Genomic DNA, 12,152 nt, shown 5'->3' with positions numbered 1-12,152 from the left:
GTTCATAGCTTACAAATGCTTTAATATGAAGCACCTCACTTTTATAATTTCAGAGGACTAGCAAACTAAAGTCTGTGGACTTGGGCCCTTCTTGAATTTAACAGTGGTGCTGCCATATTGGATAACTAGTGCTGCCATCTATGGGATAAAACAAAACCCATGCAAGAGAGGCCCAAGTCCAGGAGATTTGCACTTAATATATTTTAAATGTCAAGCATAGTCAATACATTACAACGGACTTAGGACTTTTTTGCACATAATCAGACAGCTTTTCCTTTGACGACCATAGTAACTCTATTTTGAAAAATTGTGGACTTGGGCCCCTTTTGAACAAACCGATTCAAATCTTTCACCTAATTGTACCAGGCCTGGAGCACGTTGGTCCAAGAGTTCTTAAAGCTGGACATGTACAGGTTCTCTCCACAACCACTGGTTGCAAGGAATGAAAAGAGTAGAAATGTACATTTTTCCTTTTTGACCTCATAATCCATAAACAAAATCAGATGATATTCATCATTTTCATCTTTCAGGCTCGATCGGGTCAATTATTTAGGATCAGAGCTGTTGTTTCAGCACACCCAGATTTGTGTGAAGCTCGAATTCATCTAAACGTCTTACAAGAAAACTCTTTAACCTTTGAAGACCTGGCGTCCTTTTGCGTGGACATGACATTGTGAGTTATATTACCACAGCAGTTATAAATGCTTTACTGGGACCCAGTGACTACAAATAAAAAATAAATATCAAGCAATATCTCAGGTCTTAAGGGGTTAAACATGCAGAAGCATAATGAAAAGGAAAAAATAAGTATTAAATCAAAATATTTTGTTGCTATAAATTAGGGGAAGTAACTTACAAAAGCACAGACGAAGTCATAAAGTTCTGTTGACACAAAAACAGATGTAATAAAAAGCTTTAATGAGCTGCAGCTTACCTGAAACTAAAGTCTCTTTATTAAATGATGCTTTTTTAGAAATCAGTCAATATTTTACCATACAGAGGAAGTCTTGTCAAATTGTCTTGAAAATTTGAGCTTGTTAGATAATTTTGGAAAAACACAATTCTACAAGCAAAATTAAAAAATACATAAAATGACATAAAATAAATGGCCAAAGCTTTGAGTGTTTATTGATAGCATGAAACAATAAAAACGATTAGAATTCAAGTTGTTATCGCTCCTAAAGATTTCATTAGGTCAGTAAAAGATGATTTGGTGTCACATGGAGCTTACTGCTGATTTTATGTGGAGCTGGCAGGGCTGTGGGTCATGGAGCAGGTATTGGCCCATTTCTGAGCATTGGCCTCAGCTTCAGTGTTCCATTTCTGTGGGAGGTAAAGACATATACACTTGCTTACACGTTTGTGATCCATAAAGGGTCTTTGATGGTAAATTCATTTTAAAAATGGCTGGTGAGTGTAAGGGAATAAAAATATAAAATAGTTACATTTTTAAAAGCAGATAGTTTTAAGTTTTGTTTTTTTGTTTTTTTTATTTATAAAAATAGCTTTTGGCAGCAGTTAGTTTGTTGTGGAGTCTGGAATCATAAGTGGTGAGTCCCCCTGCGTTCCTCTAGCGTGCTGTATTCTACGCAGAGAGCGCAAAATACTGGCAAGTTGACATGATAGTAGGGGCGCCCTGGTGCATTTTTTTAACATTGAATGAAAATGGGTGGTTTTAGTTTAGAAAAACTTGTATTTTTTGTTTTGTATTTGTTTTGGGGTGCTCCTCCGCCCCCGACAACATTGCCCCCTGGGCCACCGCCCACGTTGCCCTGAGGAAAGACCGCCACTCCTCAGAATAAATTAAGAAAATTACAAATTGTGTTAATTTTCAATATTTCTGATCTCTTTGGAGTAGATTTAAATATGTTTTTGAAGTTTTTGCAGTCAAAATTACACAATTGGTCATGATTTTTCTTTAATTTGTTTAGCTTTCTATTGCTCCTTATAACATTTTTATCTAGAATAATTAGATTTTTTTTCTAAAAAAGTATGAAAGAACCTTTATAATATATGTTTGTCTGATTGCTTTAATTGCATTAAACTCTTTAATTGTTTGCTCCGTGTTGATGCTCCCCTCCTGCGATAAACACTTGTAGGTGCAAGCAGCTGTGCGCATGCGCACAGCCTCCGGCGCCTGCCTTCGCAGACCTCATCATCCTCTCAGGTTGAAGGGAGCATCCTCGTCCACAAGGAGGAATCCGGTTTGTTTGCTTTTGTTTCCGCGCCTCCTCCCTCCGCCGCCGCCGCTGCTGCGAGCTCGGACACCAGCAGGGCGGGAGCAGAAGCCATAAGATGAAGAAACGCTATGTGGACGCGAACAGGCTCCGAAAGATGAAAAAACTGAGAATCACGGAGAAGCTGTCTGAGAGGTAGCTGCGCGCCGCGCCGCGCCATGACGCGCCGTGCCGCGACGCGTCGGCAGGCGGCTTCTTTTGTTGTGGTGCCTGTCTTTGTGTGAATTTCAGCCGTCGTCATCCTGCTCACCTGCATCCCTCCTCTTCATCAGCGCTTTTCTCAGCAGAAGCAGCAGCTTCATCTTGTGACTTCAGTTACTTCAGTGTTTACAGACAGAAAGCAGCAGCTGTGCGATTTCACGTCGGCCTGCTTTTTTTTTTTACAGTCAACCCATCTTCTTTTTCTCTGGATCATTGTTTTTTTTTATCCAAATAAAATCATTTGTTTGCTCATAAATTGAATTTGAAAATAAGAAGTGCCAAAAAATGAAATTTCTTGTTGTGTGTCTGTTAACAAACACCTTGTTGTGTTCAAGTGGTTTACCTGAATCTGCCTGGTTGGATATAAACTAATTACTTTTCTTTTTGTGGGAAAAGACTTGCATGATTGACTGCTTTGTTTCAAAAGGAAATTGTACTCTAAAAAAACCTTTCAGATCCAGTTTCTATTATAATTTCAACACAACTTTTCGTCACTTTTATGATTATGAATTGCAAACAGCTGGATTTTTAAAAACAATTGTATAAATTTGAAAAATTTGAAACCTAAATATTTATTCTAAGATAAATGTTTTTTTTGGTTGGTTAAATTGTGTGAGATAGTTTTAAAAAGACACTTTATTAATCGGAAGGTGTTATCTCAAAGCAACAATGGAAAAGGCAGCTGTAAGTGTGATATGGGGGGGGATGCTGTGGTCCCCCCCCCCCCCCCCCACTCTCCTCCAGATGAAATATTGCCATGGTTACCAAACAAAGAAGGGGTGATGTGATGGAAGTCTAAGGATGAGCAGAACAAAGGAGGAAGCCACAGCTTTCTGTTTGGCTTGTGTTTGTCTAATAAAATGATGAAGGGGAGAGTTTCTTACTGTTCTTTGTTCTGCTTTGAGGCGTGGATGAGATTTTTTTAAAAGATGCAGCTGCTTGATTAAAGGTTTAGCTCTGATTTCTGGTCATCTGTGGAGGTTTGGAGCTTGAAGATGCATCATTTCTTTATTGGAATCAATTGTCCCCCCCCCCCCCCCATTTTACCCAAATAACTCTATGTATTTGAGAATTATTTCTAAATATGATGAGAATAAGAGTTGGTTTTGCTGCATGTGTCCTTTCAGCGCGTACACCTTTGTGAAGTTTATGGTGATGTGGACGCTGGTGCTGCTGGCAGATTTCATCCTTGAATTCAGGCTGGAGTACTTGTGGCCATGCTGGCTCTTCTTCGGGAGTGTGTACACCACTTTCCACTGCCACGGGCTGGTAAGGACCCCCCGCTGTGGGATTTATAATTCAGTGCAGAGCCTTAAAAAGCTTTGTGCCGTTGTAACATGTGTGCTGTTGGATTTTCTTGTGTTTTAGGTGAAACAGATTTGTCTGCATTAAAGTGATGACACCTTCTTCCTGTTTTTCAGGTCATTTGTGTTGTTTTCGTTTGTGCTGCCTTCACTCTGGACATCTTTTGTTTAATCTTTGTTCCTTTGCACTGGCTGTTTTTTGTGGCAAGCACTTACGTGTTATTCAATTATATATGGCACACAGGTGAGGATTTTTACTTTTGCTGCACATTTTTGCATGGAAGTCATGTTTTCATGCATACATGAGCCTAAATGTTGTAAGAGTAACCCAAAAGACGAGAAAAAGGTTGAAAATAAGTGCAACAATTTTCCTGATTTGTAAAAATGTCAAACCGATGTATTAAATATTATAGTTGAGCATTGTTAGAGATTATTAAAAGCAGTTTAAATGTTTAAGATTCAACTACCGGTTATTTGACCGTTGGGATTGTTCTTTATTTAGCTGCTATAAAATTAAAACAACTTTTTAGCAATTCATAAAGAGTGAAACTTTTTTATCTGACAATAGTTTTTAGAGTTTTACCACACGATCTAAATTTTTTATGCTTTTCTTGAAATCAAAAGTGCATTCTACGATTGGAAAATTATATATTTTTCGCTCAGATTGTGTATTATTTTCCTCCTCCTCAGAAAAGGGCATCTGCATTTCGACAGTGTCCCTGTGGATCCTTCTTGTGTACACAGAGGCTTCCCTTCGACTCAAAGATCTTAATACTTCTTATCCCAATCTGTCTCATCTTTTTGCTGCACACTGGTAATTTGATGTTTTGTTTGCAAAATTGCATGCATTTGAAAACAAATCTTACCTATAATACATGATAATTTTATGTAGATCACTTGCAAGAGTTTTTGTCAACAATCCAGCTTTTGGCTGTGTTAGTTATCCATGTTGCTGGAATTTAAACGGCATTGTTTACTTTCAGCATCGGATACCCCGTAGTTTATCTGGGATTTGATGCCACCTGCTACTTCACCAACGTTTTCAAGCTGCGTATTCAGAAAGCCGTGCAGAGCGAGAACGACTTTCACATGCACCTCCTTCAGCACTCGCTCCCGCCAGGTTTGCAGTTTTACTCCAAAACCGGCACAGATGGCGGCAGCAGTAAGTCATAGCACCTGCACCAAACATTCAGCTGATATTCCTGCTACCAGCAGATTTTTGCTTATCACTCACTCAACAGAAAACTGTAAACATTCTGTGCAAAAGATGGGAAAATATATATTTCTGTTTCTGAAGATGGAGAGGAGTCTAGTGGGGGATGATAATCATATTTATAGTTATTTTAAAACTGATTTTCAGCTTCTTTTTTTTAAAAGGAAACTTCTACTTACATGATTTCAAAAAATTTCCATGCAAAGTTTCTGTATTTCTTCTGATATGTTTGGAAAAATAAACGTTTTTAGTGCTCAGATGGAAAATGAAGCATAAACTTTCACTTATGTCAATTTAATGTATCCAGTGAGTCATAATGTTATAGTTTTGTTGGACCAGGACAATCAGAGGAAATAGTCTAGTCATCAGTAAACTGTTTTAAGAGATTATTTTGATTTGTTTTGTTCACACCCGGAAAACATAATATTTTTTGACTTCTCAGGGCCAAGTGGAAATATTGACCTCCATTCTTCCTGCTGTTTTTGCAGGCTCTAAATGGAAAATCAGGCCTGAGTCGGGTCAGTATCAGTGTCAGAATGGTGCCATGGTGGCCCACGATGACGCACATACGGTGGACTGCCTTCAGATATTCAGCGAGGAGAAACCAGCAGAGAAGGCACCACAGGAGGCCAGGCCAGCTGAATTAAACCGACGGCCACTGCCGTCCAAACCTGCTGTGTCCGAGCCCAAAGAGCGGCTTCACTGTGGGGGAGGAGCCCCAGAGTCTCCTACAAACCTAGAAAATCTACCTCAGGAGGAGCAAGGAAGCAAAGCCACAAAAGGGGCTAAGAACTCCTCACCGAAAGCCCGCAGAGGCAGCACAAACACTCCTTCACCACCTGGAGGAAAGTCGGAGAAGAAGCAGAGGTCGAGCTTCAAAACGATAAGTCCCAGCAGGGATGCAGCGGACAAGAGCACCACCGCTGCTCAGAATTTCCACGCAGAACAGATAAACAAGTCCGTTACTTGTTTTAGGCAGTTCAGTTTAAAATAAATCCATTAAGTCATTCCTAAAAAGATTTTTTTTTTTACATTAGGCTGGAAGCAGAGCTGCGGAGGCTCAAGGGGGACCTGCAGGCAAGTCGACAAAGTGAGCAGGAGCTGCGAAGTCACGTCTGCAACCTAACTAACAGCGAGAGGAGCCTGAGACCAGAAGTTTCCCTGCTCAGACAGTCCAACATGCTGCTCCAGAGCAAGTAAGAGTGGCCCACAAAACCTATTTTACATAATGTTCCTTATAAACATTAAATAAGGATGCATCCACGTAGAAGAGATGCCCTAACAGGATTCTACAAAGATGACTTGGAAATTCACATCAAACTTGTACATAGACTAAACTTTTATATTTTATTTACATGATTTAAAATCCCAAGGAAGCCTTTTTTATGATCATATTGAAATCACTCAGATACTCTATGTTTTTCCACAAAAAATGATATTATTTTTATCTGCTAAAACTGAGTTTATTGAGCAAAATTTAAAATATCTGAAAAGTTTGTGCCATCACTGATGTACTCCCAGTGCATTTAGCACATCAAAGCACTCCCCATCAGCCAGCAGCATCAAATCATCAGCGAGATGAGCATGTCATGCATTCCAGCAGCGACACCAGCTTTGATAGGACATGCTCCAGTTTTTGCAGGAAGCTGCTCTCCTGTGGCTGCAGCTTTCACGGCAAACACGCCTGTATGTTTTCCTGTAAATGTCTTCCCTGCAGGATTCTGTGCTTGACTAAAGCCAAGCAGAAGGACAAGCAGACCAGTGCCATGCTGGAGAGAAAGAGCAGAGCAGAAGCTGAGGCCAGACTCTCTGCTGAGAAACAGTTGGCCGAGCTTCACTCTCAGAAACTGGAGGAGGCGGCAAACGCCGCACGGAGTCTAACAAACAGGTACTTTCTTGAATTAAAACAGCGGTACAGAAAAACTGTATTCAAATGTGATCTAACTTAAGTGCTATGTGTTCTGTTCAAAAGAAGAAAAGATCATCTTAAATCTGTGCAAATAGCAAACACAGCCAACTGTGGCTTAGCTACTGAGGCGACAACAGACTGCAATTCTAGTGGTTTAGTGCAAACTACTACAAACTGCATAAACAGCATCGTTTCTAGCATTACATCCTGTTTGACGCATGTCACGACATTACCATCTACTGTAAATCTGCAGCAGTTTTTCTTCCTGATCATCTAAAGTCTCAGTTTTGAAAGACCCACTCCGATGAAATTGGTATTTTTGCCGTCTTTTTGTGAAATTTTTGTATTTGTATTTTGTATTTATTTATTTAAGGGACAATGCATACAACAAACAGTGTAGAGTACTCTAAAAGTAATGAGACACTGTAAATATGCAGGATTGTAGCCTAGGCTAATTTCCATCCTCTGTCCCGTTCTGACCATGGCCAACCACCTAGAGACTAAAAATAAAATGAGTAAAATAAAGTAAAAAAGTACATATATAGCGTAGAATTGCATTAAATAAATGACATAAAATTAACATAACTCAGATAACATTTGAAACAGTTTCAAATGCATAGTTTCCCAAAATATACATCAATAAAATCGCCAATATCAGAACAATACTATGACAAATGTGACAAATTTTTTCACCCCCCAATGATTTTTTTTTAATTTTTGTTAGCAAACAGTTTTCTGGCATTGTCCCTAAAGTTAGCTATGAGTGCAAGTTTGGTTTTCCAGCAGCCATGATCTTAATTGTTTTGAGAAAGATGGACGTGTGGAGAGCCTTCGAATGCTTTCTGGGATTGTGTTCCAGGTTTGAGAGGCTCCTCTTGATAGAGGAAATATACGAAGAATACTATTTAAAATCAAACTTAAATTGCAATTTTTTTATTCAAAAAAATGCAGTTTAAAAAAAACTTTAGTTGTGGAGTTAAAGCTACAATCTGCAGGCCACAAGCTCCTTGCTCTCCTCTATTCTGATTCTTACTGGATAGCTCCAATATTGCTGGCAATTTTTGTTGCACCTATAATGTTATGTTGGGGGGTGAGGAGCTGTGAGCTAGCAGGAAAGTGTAAACAGATGGGTGTGAGGAATTGGAAACTGGCTTTCTCCATGGACTCCTGCCACTCTGCAGAAACTATGTCCTTGACAACAACATGCTTTGTGATTTTGGCTAAAAATGGCATAATCATAATAAAAAAACTCACCACAAACACTCTTAAAGTAGCTCAAAATAATTGGAGTGTGTCTACATGTAGAAAATCCCTTTAATCCACTTTTTACAACATATTGTGTACTTTTTTTTCTTAGTTTGCTTTATTTCACATGACAGATGTGTGGTTTTTCTTTTCTTTTTTGGAAAAGGGAAATGTAAAAATATGATATGACCACTCAAAACTGCTGTTTTCTCCATCTCCCACATCAGACAGGAACACTGTGAAACCCAAATGTTAAGGAAAAGAGTTAAAGATCTAGAGACAGAGTACAAACAACTGCAGCTGGAGTATCAAGTGAAAGAGAGTCGTGTGCTAGATCTAGAGAGAGATGTTGAGGTATATTTTTACTCTACTTGGGAATGAAGTGTGTCTGTGAGTCTCAAGTGGTCCAGTTCTTTGTTGTTTCTGAGTTTGCTCATGAAATTCTTTTGTGCTCATCTGAGGTTTCTTTGTGTTTATTTTTTGGCCTGCAGTTCACGCATTGCACTTTGTCATCACATCTGTTTGCAGTGTTGCTGTATGATTGTTTGTGATGTCGTGGGCATCTCCTGTAGTGACGTTCTCTCCGTGATGCATGCCAAAATAAAAGCCTGTTCATTTTTAATTTAAAAGATAATTTTTTTAATGATGTCTCAAAAATATTGTTGATGCTTTTTTGAGTCGCACATCAGTGCATCAGGTCTCAAATCAAATCCTTTGTTTCTGAGGGGGAAGCTAAACAGAAATAGGAAATGGTTGGGAGTCCAAAGCCCCCTTTTGTTCTTACTGGATTTTTTCTTTTGCACACAGGCTTTGGGGAAGTATCGCTGTGTGGAGAAAGAGACAGACATGCTGCTGTCTACTCTGACAGCCATGCAGGAGAAAGCTCAGCACCTGGAGTACAATCTGAGCGCTGAAACTCGCATCAAGCTGGACCTGTTTTCTGCCCTAGGAGACGCTCGCAGACAGCTGGAAATTGCTCAAGGTCTGTTCTCTTAATCATAAATTCTATTACCTTCCACTTTGGCATCTGTGTCCACCTGTATAATGAAGTGACATCTTTTTAAAAATAAGTATATTGTCTAAAAGCTAAAGCTTTTTACTCTCTAAATATTTTTTTCTGTTAAAGCACGTTAAGAAAACGTTTTATTCTCTAAAATGTGCTTAAGCATAGCTGTGGGCTCACAATGACTCAGAAGAAAATTTTGTTTTAAATCAAAAAGTAGAAGATTTACCCCCTCGATGCCTAGTGATGCAAATACGCATCAGAACTTACTTTAATTTAGCATCTACTTGAAAGGAAAAACATGGGTTAATTTATTTTTATAATTAGAAATAAAAATTCAGATTTCAAGGGGTGGCAGATAAACAAATCTAGCAAGAGTATTTAAAGATACAACAGAGGTCACTTTTCAGCTTCTCTTGTGCAAAAGATTTAACTGCCGTTCCTGTTTTCTACCAAGAAGTGGTGCAAAAACGAAGAAAGTTTCTTTGGTTTTCTAAAATGCAAACTCATCTTACAAATTTTTTTCCTTCTTTTTTTTTTACTCCATAACTGGGTTTCAATTACCTCTGTTTATCTTAATGCTAATCCATACCAGCTTAAAATGACATAATTCACACTCTTTCCCAGGCTGATACCAAATGCTCATTTGAAGTCCAGTTGCAAAAATTAAAAACTGTTTGTTTGTTTGTTTGTATTGATTTACACAAAGAGGTTACTGACAGAAAGATTCTGACAATCCATTTTGTTTTACTTTACATTTTTAATCTATCGTAATTACATAATTGTATATTTTTAAATAACTTTGCCATATTTTAAGAAAGTTATTATGCTTTTAGATGTAATTACTCAGCCTCATTTTCAGTTTACAGGGGTAAAGTTTGCCCCCTGCTGGTAACTTTTAAAAATAAACGGAATAATTGTAGCGTTTTATTACAGCATGTGAGGAAGATACTCTAAAAAGTAAAGATTTTATTTGAACAGCTTTTATTTTTGGCATTGTATTTCCGATTTGATCACCATTAGTCTCATGATTCTGCAGCTGCAGACGAATGTGAGATTCAGTTGCAGTGACGCTTTGCAGAAATCTCAGTATTTGGGTTTTCTGGGACATTAAAGATGTTTTATCTTCTAGAGTCCCTGTCATAACATGAACCTTTGCTTGTCTGACAGATAAAGTAAAGAAGCAGGACAGGGAGATCCGGGAGATGAAGCGGAAGATCGCAGAGGTGATGGCGGTTAGCCCCGACGTGTCGTATGTGGCTCCTCGGCCACAGGTGCCTCAATACCTCACCAAGCTCCTCAACTCTGAACGCTACATGCTGAATCCGCGGGCGCTGATGTACCAGTGTCTGAAGAAATGAGAGGCCGCTGTGCCGCTTTGACGTCACCTCACCTCCTCTCTTCAGGACCAAAGGAGGGCATCACAGAGCTAAACGACACCAGAGGAGACCGTTCCAGACTTCAAAGGTCAAATGCCTTCTGCTGCACTCTTGGTGCTACCTTGATTTGTCACTCGCTACATTTAGCTCCTCAAAGTCCAATGGTTTTGCTCTAAACCGAGGAATCCCACATGTGGAACTACTTTTATCACTAAATTATAAGTTTTGCAGATGGACGGTGTGATGCTGGACCTCCCTACTCGACTGATAAGAAAAAAGAGTGAAACCAAAACTGTATTTCACTTCTGTTCAATTGTAAACATATTCACATTATTTGTACTTTTAGGTACGTCTACCTAGAAATTGAAGGAACCAAAAGAATACCGCTGCAGCTATTAGATATTTGATAATCACTTTGTAAAGTGAGCATCCTGACATGTAACTGTTTTTGACACAAGTATCGCAATTGTACATTTTTTAAAAACTATTTAGAAAACGTCATTATTGAGTATTTAAACTGTGGAAAAATTTGAAATGGAAAATTTTCACAAAAGTACTGCAGGTTTTTACTTTTTAAATTGTGGCTCCTGCTCTGCATCAGGTAAAAGCAGCTAAATGGAATTCAGCCATAAATGAATGTCAGACCTCTGCTTTGATGATGCAAACGCACAAATCCCAAGTATTTGGAATTTGAAGATGCAGCAAATTTTGTATCAATGACTTCAAAAAGAACTTTTTATTAATTCACCAAACAAATTTGGAAAAAGAAATCAATTTTTTGTGAATTTCTGCCATGAAATGTTTCTATTAATTTGATAAAACATAGAATATTAGGTCCAAATGATGAGTCTTTGAGGAGAACAAGTTTTAAAGGCAAGTTGTTTGTAAATAGGGATTTATTTAAATTGTGCTGAAATTCAGACAAAAAAAATGGTTTTATTCGAGTTTTCAAATCGTATCTTTAAAAATGTGATAAAAAAATAGTTGAAGCCTCGGCTGCTGACTGGGACAGGATACGGAGCGGAGGATTTGTTGCTATGGTAACCTGCTGAGGAGGCACAGTTTAAGGTGTTTCATAGACATTTAGGCAGTGATGCTGTGTGAGGAGGCAAACTAAGCAGCTGTTGCTTCATCCTTGAGCTAAAGCCGAACTATAAAAGACGGTTCATGGATTTAAATACTGTGCCTACATACATTACTTTCAAACTTGGAAGTAAAACACTAATTTAATGTGAAAAAGTAATGTGTTTGAAGTGCTATGTACTGTTTTTCTTTTATCACAATGTAGAAAACTGAAAACCCCACACAGCAAAAAAAAAAAAAAAAAAAATCATAAATGGGATGTGACCATTTGGTAGCTTTTTATTTAGATTGTGTTTCTAATGTGTTTTATATAAAATCTATTTTTTAGTCTTGCTGTACTTCTATTTTACTGCTGTATTTTGATTTTCTAATGTTTGTCAGCATGAAATGTGTGAGCACATTCTATGTACATGACGTACAAGGGCTATCATTTCTAAAACTAACGTTTGCTAATTCCAGCAGGGAATTAGATTTTGTATGATTTAAACTACTGAATTTTGTGTCTGCGTGCACATTATTTCTCTTCAGTCTTCTACAATGTAAAGTTTCGATTTCAAAGATAAAACTTGCTTCTTAAT

At 38.2% G+C, this 12,152-nt stretch overlaps 1 protein-coding gene across 1 annotated transcript; it reads left to right on the top strand.

Annotated features, from left to right (window-relative positions):
• Positions 1-2,080: 2,080 nt before the first annotated feature.
• si:dkey-12h9.6 (macoilin-1) lies at positions 2,081-12,139 on the top strand. Its single transcript, XM_004083567.5, has 11 exons — positions 2,081-2,372; positions 3,566-3,707; positions 3,860-3,986; positions 4,433-4,556; positions 4,726-4,904; positions 5,444-5,912; positions 5,993-6,151; positions 6,673-6,843; positions 8,337-8,463; positions 8,917-9,091; positions 10,283-12,139. The coding sequence occupies exons 1-11, from the start codon at positions 2,296-2,298 to the stop codon at positions 10,471-10,473; spliced, it is 1,941 nt and encodes a 646-aa protein (XP_004083615.1). The 5' UTR covers positions 2,081-2,295; the 3' UTR covers positions 10,474-12,139.
• Positions 12,140-12,152: the final 13 nt, after the last annotated feature.

The sequence above is a fragment of the Oryzias latipes genome, chromosome 24 (assembly GCF_053564925.1).
Source record: "Oryzias latipes strain Hd-rR chromosome 24, Olatipes_Hd-rR_3.1".
Classification (NCBI taxonomy): Eukaryota; Metazoa; Chordata; class Actinopteri; order Beloniformes; family Adrianichthyidae; genus Oryzias; species Oryzias latipes.
The sequence above is the reverse complement of the archived record's forward strand: the minus strand, read 5'-3'. Positions and strand labels throughout refer to the sequence as shown.